The sequence below is a fragment of the Pleurodeles waltl genome, chromosome 9 (assembly GCF_031143425.1).
Source record: "Pleurodeles waltl isolate 20211129_DDA chromosome 9, aPleWal1.hap1.20221129, whole genome shotgun sequence".
Classification (NCBI taxonomy): Eukaryota; Metazoa; Chordata; class Amphibia; order Caudata; family Salamandridae; genus Pleurodeles; species Pleurodeles waltl.
Window position 1 is genome coordinate 153,067,043 of NC_090448.1, and position 20,884 is coordinate 153,087,926.

The 20,884-nt window shown below is 43.3% G+C and overlaps 1 protein-coding gene across 2 annotated transcripts; it reads right to left on the reverse strand.

Moving 5' to 3' along the window:
* Positions 1–1,940: 1,940 nt before the first annotated feature.
* LOC138259041 (uncharacterized) lies at positions 1,941–20,476 on the reverse strand. Of its 2 annotated transcripts, none has more exons than XM_069206455.1 (3): positions 20,334–20,476; positions 5,302–5,394; positions 1,941–4,792 (listed from the first exon to the last, which is right to left on the reverse strand). In XM_069206455.1, exon 3 carries the CDS (start codon positions 4,777–4,779, stop codon positions 2,965–2,967), a length of 1,815 nt encoding a protein of 604 aa, XP_069062556.1. In that variant the 5' UTR covers positions 4,780–4,792; positions 5,302–5,394; positions 20,334–20,476; the 3' UTR covers positions 1,941–2,964. The 2 variants fall into 2 exon arrangements, with proteins under 2 accessions (XP_069062556.1, XP_069062555.1); XM_069206454.1 differs by having other exon boundaries at positions 5,302–5,397.
* Between the last annotated feature and the right edge of the window lie 408 nt (positions 20,477–20,884).

Genomic DNA, 20,884 nt, shown 5'->3' on the forward strand with positions numbered 1-20,884 from the left:
CACATATGCAGTCTGAAAACTTGGCAGCAATGAGTTCATGGTAAACTGCACTCTGAAGACAGACTGGTTTGCATCTAAATAGCAACCTCTTGTTTGATCTCTTCACCTATTAGCTACATGACCTTCCAAATAAAATCAAACCGACTTTTCAGTTTAATGCACATTTCTGGAGAGTAACCTCTCCATTATCGCATATGAAGTCTATCAAGTTTATGCCACAAACTCCAGCATTGAACAGTAAACAAATCCATCTCCCCACTCAACGTGTATTCCTATGCATCTTGATTGACTTATCCACAAATTGATAAACTGCTATTCAAATTCACTAAATAACCAAGGAGTAGCCCATGGCTAGATCCAGGCTGCCTACTCTTTAAAATCTACATAGTAATTAGGCACGCTGCTAGATGATTTAGGTATTGCCTTCCATCAATTTGCTAAGGATAGTCAGCTTAATATAAAAATCAAGTCATCGGACGGTGTTTTCAGCTGTATGACTGCCTTACAAAAATCCAAAACTGGATGACACAACACTATCTTACTGCAACAAACCTATTCTGATAGCCTTTCTCTTGACAATGGATGGTCACTGATAGCTCACATCAGTATATCTCCAAACATTTTAGAGAACTGATTATGTCGTTGGCAATAATCTAAAAATATGACAAAAGTCCAACATCAACTCAAACTTTTGGAGAGTATGAAACCTCAAGTAGGTTTCAAATTATATAAAATCACAAATAAATAAACGCACAGCAGAAATGTATGATATAGCCTGTATTTGTTTACATCATTCACTATCCCTCAATAATAAAGATGTGCCTAAAGGGGTGTGGAATTCTTCTCGCTCATTACCCAGGACATATTGTTTATGGTCAAGGACAGCAAGTTTTCATGTTTATTTTGTCTGCTGGACAAGTAAGTCCGACCACCTGCAAACCAAACCCTCAGGCTCCAGTGTACAAAGGTGTTGATGTTTAAATGAGAATTATCAGTGACTAAAGTCAAAACTTGTGCATATATGAATCATGAATAATAAAGTTATTACCACTGGGGTGAGGGCTCTGACAAAAAAACAGTAAGCTGGGAGTTCAGCTTTCATTACTGACTGATTCGATATAAAAACAGGTACAAATGTTTGTAAGATTTAACAATTTAAGGCTACTTGTAACATTCTGAGAGAGTTTTCCCTGATTAAATGCAAATACATCCAGAAGGATGAAGGCAAGATCAATGTGTGTTTGCTTTCCAAACAAATGTACACAAAATTGCAACCAGAAAAAATGCTTAGCCAAACTACTGTTTTCAATACCATTTCTTTGAGGCATACTTTAGTATAATGTGTTTGTGAATGTCCAAATAGTTAAATAGAAAATAAATAATGGAGCAAGGATTTAAAACCTTTATGAACAACAAGAAAATAAATTAGCAGCCCGAATCGTAGAGGAAGTCACAAACGTGCACTTGCAGCTATACGTTCATGCATAGCTGCTGGCATTGCAACTTTTAAGAATTCAAGAGTATCTACAGACCTAGGCCTGGAAATCGTACCCCTAGTAAACTTTTGTATATACTTTTTTCACTGTAGCAAATATACAATTGCAATTTTTTCCCACGTGAAAAGCTACTAAGTGATTTCAAATTAACTTTCCCTACAACCTCTTTCACACATTTTGGGACAGTTTGTGGATGTGGGCATTTCAACCTTACAACTACCACTTCCTGCCTACTTTCAAGCCGTATATGTAGATTTTTCAGAAAGGAGGGAGAATCAACTTTGCTTGAATTCAAGCCCTTAAATAATATGAGCCCTGGCATAGCCAGAGGGGCTAGTAACACAGCTCGCATATAATGAGATGGTTGCCATAATTTGTCACCTCATTCCATGGCACCAAAAGTGGCAAGTGGATTTTTCACAGGACAAGAAGACTTCTGAAGCATTATGTCCCTTGGACAAGTAGATATTTTATAAAGTTTTACACACCTGTGCAGACCTTACTTAATCAATACATTGGGAACAGGAAGCAAAATCAGATCACATTTGCACTTATCAAGAAATTTACAAACCTAAAGTTACTTATGTTTGAGCCTATTTTTCGTCAATTCCAGCAAACCTTTACCATAGTTTTTCTAACTTATGAAAAACAGTAGTTAGAAGTATTTATACATTTAATCGCCACAATACTTTGACAGAGATGCTGTTTTCCAGTTTTATGAAAATACACGTCCTTTACTGCAGGGCTTGCACAGCATGGATATCTCTTTTGACACATGAATATTACAATATATATACACAGTTTCATATCAAAACACATTATAGTGTGAGCTTATTTTGAGTAGAAAAACAATGACGGAATTTGAATTGCCAGTCTGAGTGGTTGATCCTGTACAAATACCCAGTTGCGGCTGGTGTTAGGGAAAAGCGGTGGGGCAGCGCGAGAACCAATAATAAAACCAAAACAAACAACAACAAAAAGAACTTACCTGCTGCTTGCTGCCCTTCTGTTGTGCACAGGCTAAGACTCCCAGACTCCCCTAGGGCCAATTCAGATGCTGCGCTCATGCTGGTAATACCCATGAGAGCAGCATCAGGATTGGGCAGAGTAGGCTGGTTTTGCACTCCATCAGGGACTAGGAGCCTGTGTCTGCTGTTGTTCACCCAGCAACACAGCTGGGTTGGACAGCTGTCAGTGCGCATGTCAGTTTGGCCACCCTAAGACGGCCGGCCAAAACTACGTGAACACTGACAGCAGTGCCCACCACTCCTCCACCATTCTTCGTATGGCCCCGCCCCAAGACTCAGCTGCTGATAAAAAATAAAATGATAATAAAACTGTTATCATTTTATTTTTCGTTTGCCTCTGCTGGCAAGGGGGTGACGCTCCTCCGCCGTAATGGAGGTGCCGCTGCTGCAAATACCTTTGTCGCAAATACCTTTGTCTTGGAAATCTATTATGTACATTGCTACAACTCAAACTTATTGTAATATACCATGCAATACTTTTTTAGTGACTCTTGGCTCATCCATGACTTTTCTTTTCCCCCCATTAAAACTTTGATCGGGGAAAAGGACATCTCAACATTAGCACTGGATACTGGAAGAGCAAGTATACTCAAAACACAATCTGCCAGCTCGGGCCACTGGTGTCGCTTTCCCAACCAATACTGGAGTACATGGAGATCACAATTCCCAGGAACTGGTTCTGCAATATATGCACAAAACTGAGTACATATGCTATCACTGTTATTAAAACGATCAAAGATAAACCGATATTTTTCAAAATCTGATGAAAGTTCTCCTTTATGGAATGGGTCAAGAACTTGTGCTGAGTACCATAAACTTGCTTCATTCACTTCAAAAGATGTTGTTGTAGGGATGTTGTGACACATCATTGCTTGCCATTTACCATGCATAGATGCATAAAATGCCCTAAACTTTTCTTCTACAGTTCTTTGGTTCCGAAGTGGCAAACACTCCAGCAAGGAGCAGGTCACAGGACCAAAATCTTTTAAAGTGTCCCCAAGCTTCAACTCAAGCAAATGTTTGACATCCACACCAATTATATTGTACACTTGGTAGATATACAAGTTTTTAAATTTAAACTTTTTTATTAGATCAACTATTGCAGTCATGTTCTCCTGTAGAAATCTAAGGGTACAGTAGATTGTGTTTTTTTTCACCTCGCTATCGATATGTGCAGTAAGGTCCTCACGCTTCTTGCCTGTGGCACCATCACTCAGGAGAAATTCAGTTAAAGGTTGCCACATTGACAATATCGCGTTCACTGCCTCCACCATGGAGGGCCACTGGATGACCGAAATGGCTGGCATCACTTTCTGTGCCCTGCCATAAAAACGACAAAAAGTGATATATTTTTGTTTTAATTCATGTGAAAACCTAAATAGTTCACTGCAGTGTACAACAAAATCAACAGCCCTTCTCATTAGTTCTGAAGATTTTAAAGCTGCTTTTAACATATCGTCTAGTAAGTGGCAAGGATCTCTTATGTGGAAGGCCCTGAAATCAGACATTCCTTTTGAAAGGTCATTACAAAACATTTTCATGTATCCAGTAGAATCACTGCAAATACACAGAACATCACACCAATTCTTGTCAAATTTTTCCAGCACATTCTGGAGTAATCTTGCAATTGACACTGCATTGCAGGTTTCTACGACATGAAGATCAGCCATAATAGTACGGCGGACCCATCCATTCCCTGTATCACAAAATGTGAAAAGTACTGCCACTGCTGGATTCCCGTGCAACTCAAGTGTTTCATCAACTGAGACAGAAATCTTTTTGTCACCATGGATTAATGCTGAGATATGTTCAAGATCTGCTTGGAATAGATCAGGTAGATATTTTGCATACATTTGAGGAGAGTCTGGTAGGAACTTGCCTTCTGAAGCACATTTGCGAAAGAGAGCCCCAATGGGCCCATCTGTTTGGTTCAAACAGGTGCCAGACTGCACTAAAGCACGAGCAAATTCATGAGCAACATATTTTTCTTTGTTGAGTTCCACTTTAACCCTTGCCACTGCCTCTGGGAGGAGCACCTGGTACAAGCCATCATCAGTCATACTTTGGTCTTTAATCTTTAAGTGGGTCTTGGATGAAACATGCTCTGCAATTCGACTTGCTGTCTTTCCAGTTATTACAGGCACAGTCACTCTGCAAAACTTGCACACTAGCAATTTTCTTCCATTTGCCTCTTCAACAATGAAATCTCGGTGTTCTCTTGAATAGTCGTCTGCATTCTTAGCTCTGCGGGGCATTGTGCACTTTTCCCTATCGGGAATACAAAAAGATATTTTTTTAGAAACTGGATGAGTTTGATGTGTAATGGTACAGTAGTGACATTTACATTGTTAATGGCAAAACAAATATTTGTTAGCTTGGATAAGATTGCATAACGAGAGTTAATGAATTTAAATTGACATAGCAGGTCTGACAGAATCAGACATTGGGTATTTTAAGAATCTCACTTGAAAACAGTTGTTTCAGGAGACAAGGAAAAGTGAGTGCCTTAACAAACACTAAAGACATGCAGAAAAGGAACAGATAAGCCACAAATTAAAGTACACTGAGCTTGTAAAAGCTTTCAGTTTCCCCTACAGATTGTCTTTGTTTACACATCTGCAGGGCGAACAAATAGTGTTAGTGGTTCCACCTCTGACCTCCCCCTACCCCAGCGTTCAATCCCACAATCACATATACTGAACCCCCGCCCCTTATGTGGCTGAAAAGTACGGATCATATTTCTAAATTAAATTTAGTTTAAAAAAGTAGAAACTTGCCTATGGGGAATCCCGGTGTCCTGAGTTGGTTCGTTCTGATCTGGTAACTCTAGTCTGCAGGCGGTGATCCTCTATTGAGGCTGGCTCTATCTCCTGCTGCAGAAGGATAGGAACAGAGATTGCCACAAGCCTAATAATTATATAGATAGCAGGAATCTAGCCCTAAGGAACACCAGAAACCATTAACAGATACCATGTTTTAACAGAAACATCTCTAACATATGATAAAGTATTATGATGTTTTCACTTGTTTATTTTTAGATACAGTACTTGAAGCCCCAAAGACTGTAACAAAACAAGGTAACAGTGAGGTGGGGAAATAGCAATCAACCACACTTATGCAGATTCTAATTTCGGTATGTGGCGCAAGATGGAGAGGGGAAACAGGATAAAAGGGGTAATTTCCTCATTTCAGTTCCTCATTTCAGCTGCCCCTATGGAGCAAGAGAGCCCTACTTTTGCCTGACATTGAACTTGATGAAATTTTAAGCTTTCATGAAGTCTAAAGCCACGTGTAAGTAGGATATCACGCATAAATAGAATATCTAATCCTTGTTATTTATTTGTTTTCTGTTAAAAGCAGAATCATTATTGAATGAAGTTTTCATGCCAGACACAGGACAGTTTGACACCTCTGAACTTCTCAGTAGATAAAGGAAGAGATAAATGATTTCAAGTTGTTCCATGCCACACATCATTCAGTGTTTTGTTCTTTGCATTTGGGGATGTCCAGTCTTTTTCGTGGTAAAATCAAAAGTACGAGAACAGTTTGAGAGCTCTGAGTCACTATTCAACTGCAGAGGTCTCAAGTTTCCATGGTCTGTATGTGAGTAGCTGATCCAGTTCAGGTCTCTCTTTTGCATTTGTGGACTTTTTGGTCTTGTAGCAAGTATAATAAAATTGGGACTACAAGCCTCAGAATGCACAGAAAAACCCCTGAACTGTAAATGACAACTGATAAGGCCACACTGGACTGCTACCACATAGTTTTCTCCCAGCAATTTTACTCCAGGCAAAACCTGGCACACAACAACCCTGTAAAGAGAACAGCCCATTCTAGCTCTGTGAAGGAAATTTCTCAAAACAGCAGAACTCTCACGCTCATAAGTAAGCAGCTCATCAAGTCCAGGTTTTTGCTTTGTGTACTTGGATTTGCATTTCTGTTTGTCTCATTACAAAACTAGGACTACAAGTCCCCGAATATAAAGCAAAACACCTTTATATGATGACCTCTTTGCACATGGACCAGCACAATAAGTCCCAGAATGTACAGTAAAAACTTGGACTGTAAGAACTAGTCACGCATAGACCTGTAAAGTTTGAGAGCTCTGTAGGATAGTAAACATTAAATCAGTGCTGAAACTTGATGAAACTGCACACAATTTTGAGCAAGGGTATACATGCTCAAACTGTTATACAGAAACGTGCAAAAACTCAGAATGAGTCCATGAGTGAGTTGATGCTGTTCCAGTAAGCATTTGTAACAGCCATTGGCGAAGCCATTTGGTCTGGCTTTGGCTATCAGTTAGGGTTGCCATATGGCTGTTTTTTTTATTAGCTTGATATGTAATTTGAACTCCAGGTTGATAAACGTATTGGGAAAAACAGTTAAATCCTGTGTTTTCCCTTCTGAAACCTAAACCTAAAACAGCAAAGCCTCCTACATCGTTTCAGACTGGTTATTCCAGAAAATGAAGGGAAAATTGCCGTGTTACAAAGGAATCTTTACAATTTTGCACACATTATTTATCACTTATTAGGTCTTAGTTGTTTCTGAAAAGAAAAATGTAAACAAATGGACGCTATTGTTTCTAGGAAAGGTTCTAACTCTATTGCCAGCCTTTTGGTGAATGCTTGTTTTGTGACTTTTTTGTGAACCTTGATTTTTGGAGAGGCTGCCAGACCCTCAACAATATAAAACAAAACACTGGCTAAAAGCTCAAATGTTTTTTTCTTAAAAAGCACACACTGCCGTGACACAAAGCACTGGAGGGAACTCATTTGTGTGTGGATGTGCTTCTTGTGAAGTGGAAGAATGCCCTCCTCCCCAGTAAAGTTAGTCAATTGCTGAAGGGGACTTCTTGTGGTGTATGCTGTAGCGAGTGAAAGAAAAATGGGAATGACTGTCCCTGCCAAGTTTCCTAGGTCCATGCGTGATGTGCAAGTTATATTCTTTGAATTCTGGGACTTGCAGTCGGGTTTATTCCATTAATAAATGGGATTACAATTCCTAGAATTTGCGGAAAAACAAGCACTGGCAAAGCCTATAGGTCACACCTTTTAAGTGCGTTACCTTACCTTTTTGCATTACCTATGTTTTTTTCTGATCCTGTTCAACATCAGCAAAATGAAAAGCAAAATGCCCATGCTGAACAGCATCACGAAAAACAAGCCACTGTCTTATTTTTTTTATTTACATTCCAAGAGGGCGGAAGCCAATCTTGGAATAGGAAATTTAAAACAAAGTGTGCAAAAGTGCAATGAATGAAAAAGGAAAGGCCCAGTAGCAAACAGGAGCTGCTGGGGCCTGCAAAAGATAACAATGATGGTGAGGGCAGGAGGGCAGGAGAAATTAAGTAGTTAGTTGTAGGCGATCAGTCAACGCCAGAGTGAAGGTTGGATTAAGCAGTGGACGAGCTGGGGGGGTGGTGGGCAGGAACGAGCAGCATGGAAAGCTCTGGGCTTAGATTTGAGATGGGAAGCAGCACACAAGAGAAAGCAAGAAAGCAAACACTTCTATGAAGTACTGAAATACAGAAGAAAAGGTAGCTCTTTCGATGCAAGTAGTGGAAGCATACAAGTCATTCAATGAAATGATGGTAAAGAAACTACGCTCCAGGGAATGGAGAAACACAAGAATGGGATTAAAATACACTGATTATGAAGTAAGTAAAGGAGATTAATAAGAAAGCCAATCATCTGTAAGAGAACCCAAAGTCAAGTGTAGGTATTGATACTGTCCACGATAGGCCTTCGACAAAAGACAGCTAAAAGCTGCCTGTAAGTGAAATCTGAAAATGAGTGAGAAGCATAGACTCTCTATTGTACGTGTATAGGAAGAATAATGGGTTGTGTGTTCTTCAGAGTTGTGTACTATTGGGAAGCAGGCATGAATAATCAAATGAAACAGGTAAATGGCACATATTTCCTCTTGTATACAAGGTGTAACTATTATACATTCCGAAGGTTCACTTTGCAAGTTAAGAGAAAAATTAAGAACTGTAACTACTCATATTTCTCAGTCTCTTTGAAAAAAGGCAACATTTCCAAAAAATGTGTAGAAAATATGTATGATGACACTTGAAGAATAAAAACATATAATAAAGTTCATTTAAAAATATGTTACATTCTGCCTTAAACACAAACAAACAATAGAAAATGACTACTCATCATCATTAACTTTATTTCGGTTATAGAAAAACCATAAAAGTTCAGATAAAAACAACAATAGAAAACATAACAATGAAGAATCAATCCCATTCGACAAAAACATTAAGAGAAATTCAGTTTCCAAGGAGCCAGTAACTTAATAGGGTCTTTAATTAAAGGCGTATTGCCTAACCATTGTTCTTGAGCAAAAGCTAAAAAATCACTTAAAAGAGTCTTTGTCCAAATTAGACATAAAGTGCAAGGTGCACTGAGGACTCATTACCTCTTTTCCTGAGACGCCATACAGAGCTTATGTAAAGGGCAACCTAGTAAACAACACAGCTCCTGTTATCTGCCCTGCACATTATGCTTGTCATCATGTCCCAAGAGGAGGTACAAAGGGATGGTCCAGCGAGCACGCTGTTTGGTGTATGCACCACAGAAGAATAAAAGGTGCTCATCGTTCTCCACTGTCAGACAGCCCATGGGCAAAGATTGGAGGAGGTAACATTACTCATCCAGGGGGCAGTAAATGAGGCAGTGGGTAAGATCCCCAATCTAAATTTAATGTAAAGAGACCTTAACTTTGGAGTATTCAGATATTCAAAAAAATCTTCAAAGAAAGAACCACATTCAAAAGACAAATACTGGTCTGTCAGGTTACCTGAGGAAACAGCAGAAATTTGAAGGCTCAAAACATCAGTCTAATAGTGTTCTTTGATAAGACCTTGGGAGCTGCTAGAATGCTATGTGCCAATGCAACCAGAAAGTTCTTGTTATTCACTAGCCAGTTCAGACATTTGTTGGTAAGTTCCTTGTGCGTCTCCATCTGGCCTTCACGCAATTCGGGAACTCCTGCCAGGATTTCCACGTAGGGGCAGGACGAAGGTGGCAAGTTAATGAGTAGGGGCCTACAGGTGCGGGTTAAATTGGTTAGGCCATGATCCACAGTACTCACAGTACTGCTACCATTCAAGTCAAGTTGGATCCCTCGTTGATCCCCGTGGGTAGACTGCCCATTGAATGATGCAGTAACTCTGGCAGCTGGGACATGAGCAGTAAAGGGGGGTCCACTGTTATCACAACTGGGGCCACTAGCCATACGAAACAGGGCAGGATTGTCTAAAACATCTCCACATCCTCCCTGGAGACTGCTGGGCTGGAAGCTGGGGATTCTGAGTGACTTTGAAAATGTGCTCGATAGTTTCCAGACGTGCCAATAAGGGTGTAAGTTCCAAGTGCAAGGCAGCCTTAACTTTTTCTACTACCTCCGCTATCAATCGGGTTGCCCAGGACCCCTTACATCAGTGGCATCAGGTACACAAGGTGGCTGGGTGGGGTCAGATGTGCTAGAAGCAGAATCAGTATGAGCACCGGTCTTATAGTCTGCTCCAGACTGCTCTCTGTGACATTTTCGCTGGTTGATTGACTGTGCACCTAGCCTCAAGGGAGTGGACTTCACCTTGGGGATAACGATAACAGGAGTGTCAGGAAAGTTGAACGATGGCTGGGGCAAACCCCCTGCACCGAGGGACAGTCTCCTTTCTGCACACTTAATTTTGGCGAACGACACCCCTATTGCCCTCTGCAACATCCGGTCTAATGAAGTAGTGTTGGAACGATGGGTGGCAGTGAGGGGACACTTCTGTTTACCTATAGGGGCCACAGTGGGGTGGTGGGGGTGGAGAAAACACCAGCAAGTCTGAGATAGTCCATGCAAGCACCCGAGGGCTAGGGGGTCAATACCACTGATTTGTGACCTTCCCTAGTGGCTCTCCTAGTGCGTGTGACGCGTGTAGGTGGGCACAAGAACTGCATAAGAGTGAGGAGTCATGCTTCAGATGTCATGTATTAAATATACATGATATATTGTATTATACAGGTGGCAGTTCTAAGAGACTTTCTGCGCTATGCACATTTTCTCATTTAGTACATGTATAGTTATATTAGTGATCGTATTTTTTATAGCAAACATTTCAAATTCAAATGCTTTTTGGCACTTAGTAAAGGTGTTACTTACTACCCACTTCAATGATGTTCTTTGTATCAACCTCCCCAGACAAAACGTTTGAATTAGCTCTGCAGTGACTCCCACTAATAACATGCATGTTAAATATAGATGTTTGTTGCTGGTGCATAATTTTACTAGTTTTGGAATGTCTGGCCTGTAGGCTACATGATTAACACATTAATCCACCAATAGGTGACCAAGATTCCAAGCTGGCCTGCAGTTATGCGCTCACATCGGAATTCTTTTTCCAATACAATATCTTGATAGCCGCTGAATACACAGCTCTCTATAGCTAGTGATTTAGCCCACCTTTATTCTATTTACCAGCTCACACACTTGTCCAACTGATGCAGTAGGTGAAATACCCTAGAGAATTAATGTTCCTACTGTATTCTGAAGACAATCTAATGGTTACTAGTTATGGCAAACTTAGCCTGTACTCTTTCTAAGGTTGATAAAATGAGTGCAATCGAGTTGGGCAATAACTGTAACAAGTACTAAGTTAAAAAGCTAATAGGTCTGTGTGTGTACACCCATGTATGCATGGATATATGTGCTAGGGGTGGAAAATGTGCAGCAGCGGTTGTGACACATTAATATCGGGAGGGGGAGAGTCTTAGACTCTGGATTTTGCATCAAACAAAGATGGTAACCTTATACTCCATTCTGACCCCTGGAGCCCCTTTATTCTTAGCATTCCGAGTATTACAAACCAAACATGTGAAAGATCCTTAGTATACTTCCAGAAACCATTTACTACCCTGTAATTACGTGGTCACCTAGATAGCGATTATAGGAAATTGCTTTAAAATAGTGCAACAGGCGGATTTTCACTAATAGGAAGTTCAGTAGAAAGAAGAGCAGAGAGGAGGCGTTTGCGATGACAAGGATACTGAGCATAGATGAAAGGTGTTTAAGAATGGCTGACAGCAGAATCCACATCACCTACCAAGCACAGTGCAACTCATCACAGCGTTATAAACATTGGAAAGGAAAACCAATGATGCCAAACAACTATCTAAAACAGATGTAAATAATAGCAGGCAAAAGTAAACATGAAACAATACAACTATGGTTTGGTGTTTTTATTCACTTTTCTTAAGTGCAATTGATTGTTTTTAATTTGTCCTACAGCACTCTGTCCCAAGGGTGAAGGAAGGCTTTTAAAGAGTTGTGAGGGAGGGAAGATAGTGTAACTAAAGAAGGTACTGTGCTTAAGTATATGTTCTTGAGATTAGGTTCCTAAGCCATGAAGGATTGATGCAGATGACAGCAACACTATCAGCTTCTAATCACCAACATACGAAGAATCATCCTTCTGTAGTTGTCATTTACCAGCCATTTTATCCATGAGTATTTTGCCCATTTTGCTATGATCTACATTTATACAAAATGTGTTTCATTTATGTAGCGTAGTGTTTAAGCCATGATGATCATTCTTTCTCGCCATTGGCTTCTCCTCTTTCCATAAGAGAACTCAGTGGACTAATACATCCACTTTAAAGCTCTGTGTGCAAACCTGATGACCAGAGGTTCAAATCCTGCAGTGTCCAGTAAGCCCTTCATCCTGCTGAGGGTGATGCAGTGAGCAACACAGAGCTGGTTAATAAATAATACCAGCTATCGCTAACTACAGCTGAAACAATGTGTGAGCGCGCTGTGTAACTGCACTAATCACTTCAGCACTCTGGAAGTTAGCTAGGTTTGCACTCTATGAAGGTATTGACTTAATAAAATAAATAAAAGTGTGATGATTATGCCAGAGGATCGTTAGAATCATATAGGCACACTGTGGATGGGAATTTATCAAAATAGTCTTCAACTTGTTTTTCCCTGTCAAGCATTAATACAACAATAATTTCTCAACAAGCAAACGAATATGTACTGGCTGGAAGGCTCTGAAACCTTTTAACTTTTCACCGAACTCAACGTCACATTACATGTTTCAGACATCAAACATGTAGTCGTTCTGATGAATATTTGTTGTGGGCCCAGCAAAGTGTATTTAGAGTGGACAGCAAGTTCAACATGACTTAAGAGATTTAACCAGTGTTTTTTGCAAGAACCTTCAAGCACAGAATATGGGTTACTCGACCAAGGAATGAAAAGGTCCATGCTAATAATATCCCTGATTTTATATACAACTGAAATAAAAGTTATAAAGCCCGAACACTGAAACCTGAGGCAGATGTATACTTGTCGTTCACTGGAGCAACAAAGTCAGCAAACAACCTAATGGTCAGTCTGTGGAACTCTTGCAGCACCACGAACTTCAGACAGTTTATTCTGATGTAAAAATCAAAGAAGTTATCTTGACAGTTTACCCTAAATTTCTGATGGATACAACTACCTGTGGATTCCTCACCTCATGAATACTCCCATGGCGCCAGCATTCTACGGAAATCTTCTTACTAGTCTCTGCACGTCGACGAGGACGTCACTGTCTCGCACGCGACGCCGTCTGACGTCATACAGGCAATAAGAGGTCCTCGACGACGTGCGGACGTCAGTTCCCTTTTTTCCGTGCATTCGAAACGGTTATCTTCGAGGGAGCAACTGTTACTCTTGCGGTTACAGTGTATATCTTGCTGCGTACTCTTTCTCTGTGGAAATAATGTCGCAGAGAAAGTCTGGATTTAAGCCTTGTCGTGAGTGTGGAGGCAAGATGTCGGTGACGGATCCTCATTCCGATTGCCTTTGGTGTTTGAGCTCCGACCACGACGTCTCGACTTGTGATTCGTGTCAGCACATGAATCCGAAGGCCATTAAAGAACGCGAGGCGAAGCTGTTTATGGCCAAGTCAAAGGAGAAGCATCACAAGAAAAAGTCTTCTCCAAGACATCGGCGTCATCGAGACTCCCGGCGCCGTAGAGAATCTCGGCGTCATTCAAGGGAGGCTCGTTCCAGGTCTCCGGATCGGCGCCGGAGGACATGGGAGGTCAGCCCCACGGTGACGCCGCATCCTTCGACGCCGTTGCTCTCTCCGACGTCTCCAACTTCGCCTGGACAGGCGTCGGTGATTGAGGTATTGGAGCCTCAAGTGTTTTCTCCGGCGCAGATGCCGAGGCCGGCGTCGGGGTCGCCTCCGAGTCAGGCACCCCAGTATCCGGCTTTTCCCACCCCTGGAGCCGATAGTTCCGCATTCTTGAATGCGATGTATGCCATCTTCCAACAGATGGCTCCAGGGGGTGCTCCGGCTGGGCCTTTGGCCTTTTCTTTGGGTGATCCTGCGCCTCTTCGGCCGGCACCCTTTATGCCCTTTCTCCCGTTTGGGAACGTGGGCTCGGCGCCAGTGTCGGCGCCGGTGGCCGCTCCGATGGCTTCGGAGGGATTGGCCCCAGGGATTTCCATCCCGTCGACGTCGAGATTTCGGCCTGTGACTCCGGTGGGTCCATCCGTTTCATCTGCTCTTCAGTCGGCGCCGAAGTTACCTGTGGCGCCGGATGCGGCGTCGGTGGCTTCGGAAGATCGGCGCCGATCTCCGACTTCGGCGGAGGTGTTGTCGACTCCGCGGATTGAGCAACGACTGCATTCAAGGAGGCGTGCTCTCCGGGTACTAGAGGAGCAGGAGTACCAACGAGCCCTAGAGGAAGGAGAGCTAGAGGACTCGGGTGATGGGCTGCGTGGACTGGAGTCGGCCAGTGGGCTGGACACTTCCCCTGAGTGGGACCTTTCGTCCCCGGGGGAATATACCGAGGAAGCTGCTTCCTTTCATACAGTGGTACGGAAGGCAGCTAGTTTTTTGGACCTGCCTTTGCCGGTGGTGGAGGCGAAACAAAACCTTTTGACAGAGGTGTTGCATCCGGCCTCAGCCGCGGCGGAGCCTCTATTACCTTTTAATGACGCTCTGCTGGATCCGGTTTTAGAGGTGTGGAAGAAGCCGGCATCTTCCCCAGCAGTTCACAGAGCCGTGGCCAGGAGGTATCGGACGGCTCCAACTGATCCTGGTTTCCTATCTAGGCACCCTACGCCGGAGAGCTTGGTTGTGCAGGCCTCCTGTTCGTCCAAATCAGCGCCTGGTTCTTTCCCGACGGTGCCTGGGGACAGAGACTCAAAAAAGCTAGAGGCGCAGTCGAAGAAGATTTTTTCGTCCTGCAGTCTGGCGTTAAAAGCCACTAATGCGACCTGTATCCTGGGGAGGTATATTCATGCTCTGATGGATGACATCTCCTCTTCGTTTACAGAGCTTCCCCAGGGTCTTTTGGATCTTGTCTCTGATGCCCAGGCTGCTGCGACCCAAATTATCCAGACGGGACTGGATACCACCGACTCGGTAGCCAGAGCAATGGGCACAACTGTGGTGGAAAGGAGACAGGCCTGGCTACGTAACTCGGGCTTTTCGGCAGATGTACAGTCCACATTGTTGGATCTCCCGTTTGATGGGGACAAACTGTTTGGGGCTAAGGCTGATTCGGCCTTGGAACGTTTTAAGGAGAGCAGGGCCACGGCTAAGTCGTTGGGACTCCAAGCTCCTTCTTCCACGGCCTCTTCCAGATTCTTCAGGAGGTTTCGTGGATTTGGGCGTGGCTCTTCCTCCTCTTCCTTTCGGGGAAGATATCAGCAACCTGCCTCTTCCCACCCCTATAGATCTTTTAGGGGGAGGGGTAGGGTCCGCACCAGGGGAGCCTCTCAGCAGCACTCTGCCTCTTCCTCATCCTCTGGCGGGGTGCAGCAGGGGAAGCAGCCTTAGGCTTCCACCATTTCCCACTCACTCCTCTCCTGTAGGGGGAAGATTACAGCATTTTCTCACCAAATGGGAGACTGTTACGTCGGACACTTGGGTTCTCAGTGTTGTGGGAAAAGGCTACACCCTTCCCTTTCGGGAGTTTCCGCCCCTCATCCCGCCCCGCCCTTCGTATTGTTCACAAGAACACCTCCTGTTGCTAGAACAGGAGGTGGAAGTCCTCCTTTTAAAGGGCGCGGTGGAGTTGGTCCCGGAGCAGGAAAGGGGTCAAGGAGTTTACTCAAGGTATTTCCTGATTCCCAAGAAGGATGGTCGTTTGAGACCAATTCTGGACCTGAGGATCTTGAATTGGTTCCTCAAGCAGGAAAAGTTCAAGATGCTGACCCTAGCACAGGTGCTTTTGGCGTTGAACATGGAAGACTGGATGGTGTCTGTCGACTTGCAGGATGCTTACTTTCATATCCCGATACTCAAGTCACACAGGAAGTATCTCCGGTTTGTGGTGGGATCGCAACACTACCAGTTTGCGGTCCTTCCGTTTGGTCTTACTTCAGCACCTCGAGTCTTCACGAAGGTGATGTCGGTGGTTGCGGCAGAGCTCAGAAGGAAGGGGATAGCAGTATTCCCTTACTTGGACGATTGGTTGATCAAAGCCAAGTCCCCGGAGCTTGTGTTGCGTCATCTGCAGTCAACAACCCAGTTGTTGTTCGACCTGGGCTTTTCGGTGAACGAGCCCAAATCTCACCTGGAGCCCTCTCAGCGCCTCCTGTTCATAGGGGCAGTACTGGATACGACATTGGGTCGGGCCTTTCCTCCGCCTCAGCGGATTCAAGATATTCAGGATTTGGTTCCAATGTTTCGAAACGGAGCGGTAGTTCCAGTCCTCAAGGTCCTTCGTCTGCTCGGTCTTTTTGCCTCCTGCATTCTGTTGGTCACGCATGCTCGCTGGCACATGAGGGCTCTTCAGTGGTGCCTCCGAAGGCAGTGGTCTCAACACAGAGGGGATCTAGAGGGTACTGTCAAGATCTCCAGAGATGCTGCTGTGGATTTGAAGTGGTGGATTGCAAGCAACAATCTTTCACAAGGAAAACCGTTCCAGCAGTCGCCACCAGTGGCCACAGTCATAACGGATGCTTCCACTCTAGGGTGGGGAGCTCATCTGGGGGATCTGGAGATCAAAGGTCTTTGGTCTCCAGAGGAACAGATTTTTCACATCAATCTGTTAGAGTTACGGGCTGTACGTCTGGCTCTCAAGGCCTTCCTCCCTTCCCTTCGTGGTCAGTCGGTACAGGTCCTAACGGACAATACTACCACGATGTGGTACATAAACAAGCAGGGAGGAGTGGGGTCGTACCTTCTCTGCAGAGAAGCTCTTCGACTATGGTCCTGGGCAAAGGACCATCGGATTTGCTTGATAGCAAACCATCTGGCCGGAGTCTTGAACGTGCGTGCGGACAGTCTCAGTCGCCACTTCTCGGCAGACCACGAGTGGCGTCTCCATCCAGATCAAGTCCGTTTAATCTTCCAGAAGTGGGGGTTTCCTCGGGTAGATCTGTTCGCCACTCGAGAGAACGCGCATTGTCCGTTGTTCTGCAGCCTTCAGTATCCGATGCAGGAAGCATTGGGGGACGTGTTTCAAATGACCTGGTGCGGCCAGTTGCTTTACGCGTTTCCTCCCATACCCTTGATTCCTCGAGTATTGAGGAAGATTCGCCAAGACCGGGCTCTAGTAATCGTAATAGCTCCGGATTGGCCAAGGAGGGTGTGGTACTCCGACCTTCTCCAACTCTCAACGTGCCCGCCGCTCCGTCTCCCTTTCAGGGCAGACCTCCTCTCGCAGTCGCAGGGGCAGGTTCTACACCCCAACCTCCAGAGTCTGCACCTACATGCCTGGAGATTGAACAGGGCAACCTGAGTTCCTTCTCTCTCCCGCCTGAGGTAGTGGATGTTATATTAGCGGCCAGGCGACACTCCACTAAATCTATCTACGCTAATAGGTGGTCTAAATTTGTTGCGTGGTGTGGAGAGAGGCAGATTGATCCTTTACAAGCTCATCTATCGGACGTTTTGTCTTTTTCTCTATCTCTGGCGCAGAAAGGTTGTGCAGTGGCTACCATTAAAGGTTATTTATCGGCCTTGTCAGCCTTCATATGTCTTCCAGACCAACCATCTTTATTTAAATCCCCTATTGTTATCAGATTCTTGAAAGGTCTTCTAAATCAATATCCTCCAAAGCCATTCGTTATGCCGCAATGGGATTTGTCCTTAGTCCTGACTTTCCTTATGGGGTCCCCTTTTGAACCTATGCATTCTTGCCCCTTAAGGTATTTGTTTTTAAAAACAGTCTTCCTGATAGCTATAACATCAGCAAGGAGAGTGAGTGAGTTGCAGGCCTTATCAGTAAAACCCCCTTATACAACTTTTTATGGGGATAAGGTGGTGTTGAGGACCAAGGCTGCTTTCCTCCCGAAGGTTGTTTCACCCTTCCATTTGGCTCAGGCAATTACTTTGTCCACGTTCTATCCTCCGCCTCATCCTTCCAAAGAGGAAGAAAGACTGCACCGTCTGGATCCAAAGAGAGCGTTGAGCTTCTTTATCAATAGAACAAAGGATTTCAGGCTGGAGGATCAGCTGTTTATTGGATACGTGGGCAAGAGGAGAGGAAAGGCAGTCCACAAGAGAACACTATCCAGGTGGGTTGTTCTTTGCATTAAAATATGTTACTCTTTGGCAAAGAAGGATCCTCCTGAGGGCATTAGAGCTCATTCCACCAGAGCTAAGTCGGCCACTTCGGCCTTAGCCAGAGGTGTTCCTGTGGTCGACATCTGCAAGGCCGCAACTTGGTCGTCCCTTCACACTTTTGCAAAACATTACTGTTTAGATTCTGAGGTTAGAAGGGACGGCCATTTTGCACGGTCAGTGCTGCAGGATTTCTTGGTTTGACCATTTAGGCACCCACCGCCGGGCGTGGTACTGCTTTGGGACTCTATTCATGAGGTGAGGAATCCACAGGTAGTTGTATCCATCAGAAGAACGAGTTACTTACCTTCGGTAACGACTTTTCTGGTGGATACATTAGCTACCTGTGGATTCCTCACGGTCCCACCCGCCTCCCCGTTGCCTTTATGGTCTTGCCAAGTAATCCTTGAGTGCGCTCCTCTTGATCTTTGAGGGTGCGATAGATGTATATATATAATATATTTATATATATATATGGGTATATGTGTATATATCTTTATGTATATACTTAGTGTGTGTATATATTTTTAAAAGAAAGAGTTTTATATATATATATATATATATATATATATATATATATATATGTACATAAAAAAAAAAAAAAAGATTTACAGTTATTCATACAATGTGGTGTATTTTTACAATATAATGGATGTTGCTTTGTTCTTTCATTGCATTGCCTGGTTGTTCTCATGCACGTAAAAAATGATTGGTACTGACGTCCGCACGTCGTCGAGGACCTCTTATTGCCTGTATGACGTCAGACGGCGTCGCGTGCGAGACAGTGACGTCCTCGTCGACGTGCAGAGACTAGTAAGAAGATTTCCGTAGAATGCTGGCGCCATGGGAGTATTCATGAGGTGAGGAATCCACAGGTAGCTAATGTATCCACCAGAAAAGTCGTTACCGAAGGTAAGTAACTCGTTCGTCTGCTCCATTACTCGGAAGTAGAACAGAGACGGCCTAACATACGTGATGGGCATCACCAGCACCGATCTGTGTTACAATGTAAGTGAACAAACTAATGGTCACTCTGTGGAAATCGTGCAGCAGCATGAACTTCAGACAGTTCAATTTGATGAGACAATCACAGAAGTAGTTATCTGGACAGTATACCCTGAATGTCTGCTCCATTATGCAGACATAGAACTGAAACAGGCCATGGGTACACCTCCTTCAGCCAGCAAATAAAATCATGAGAAAAGTTGAATACAGGTACAAATACTGCATTTCCAGATAAGTAACCAAACGTGCCTGATCACTGAAAGCAACAAAGGCACTGATCTGTGTTACAATGTCAGTGACTGTACACATTTGAAAAACGTGTTCATTATGCATACCATGGCAGGCCGAGTCACAAACTTGCTGACCAGCCCACGGCCTGAAAGTTCCAAGAAGTGAATGAGAGAGAACAACACGAAAGGCTCTGGGAGAAACACAAGCGGAGAGGACTCAAAAACACGTGCACTTTCACAGATAAGTAAAAAGAAAAAGGGAGTGCCTGAAAAGTGAGCAGTGGAACAGCACAAGTAATAAAGCCATGCTCCAGGAGGGGGACAGACATAAGAAGAGGAAGTAAAGCCCACACAAGGTAACAAAAAAGAAGAAAGCAAATGAAAGTGACAATAAAGCTAACCAATGGTAAGCAAACGATGGTCTCTAAGTCCACTGTAAGTTTACAATAGGGCTTTCACAAACTAGGCAGATGGAGCTGTCCAATAGGCAAGCCCTAAAAACCTGGAATGGAATAGCACATCACGAATGGATCTGGAAATTTGGCAACTATGAATGACACAATAACAGAACAATGGACGAAGAGGGCAGACTTAAAGCTCCTGGAAGTAGAATTAATGTATATATATATATATATATATATATATATATATATATAATAAAAAAAATCAAAAGGTGTTTACCAACGCCACACCTTGTGAACATATGGTAGAAGTAAAATGAAAATGTATTGGCTTATGCAAGATTTAAAACATAGTCAACTCAAGGCAGAAGTATAACTTTATAAGGCAGAAGTGTAACATTTAAACAAACACGTCATCATCAAAAACCAAACGTGCAATAAAACTAAGCATCATGGCCTATTTCGGAAAATCATGATGACCGAATACGATTACATGATGCGCTTTTGTGCTAAAAGACCGATTTTGCACATCTAACAATAACTTATGAAATAGAATTTCAATTAAAAAGTCACTAGAATCGATAAAATCATACCGTAAATAAAGTCGTCTGCATAGCCCCGGTTTTGATACCTAAGGATAGTTTAAAATGTAATCAAAAGCCTAATAAACGAGTCCTCTAGCATAGACAAATGTCTCAGCCATCTTAGAATGTGCACGTTTGAATAATAGGAACGCTGAATCTGAAATAAAAGCATACGAGGAAGTGATTCAAAAGGTGTTTATCATGTAAGAAATCAGTAAGCAACAGTTTTGTGAGAACAGAAATAAAACCAGTTTTTTTAAAAAACGATTTAAACAATTCCAATTTTGTTTTCGATACTCCGGGAAAATAGGATAGCTCTTGCTAGATGTATCAGCTTATCTAGGAATAATTTGCCTTTTTCAAGCTTTTGTTGAGCTGCTGCTTCGGTTCGGAAAAGTGTGCACTGCAAAAAAGCCACATCAAACCTGACCGAGGAGCATTTAGCTGCGCTTTTAGCAAACTGCCACATACCCGCCGTTAGTCTAGTCTAGTGAATATAAACGCGGCTTCGAAGCAAGAAGCTCGCTGATTGGCCAAGAGGAGCGCCTGTGGCGCGATGG

Coding starts and splice junctions, on each gene's coding strand:
- LOC138259041 (XM_069206455.1), bottom strand. CDS start 4,779: ATGCCCCGCAGAGCTAAGAATGCAGACGACTATTCAAGAGAACACCGA.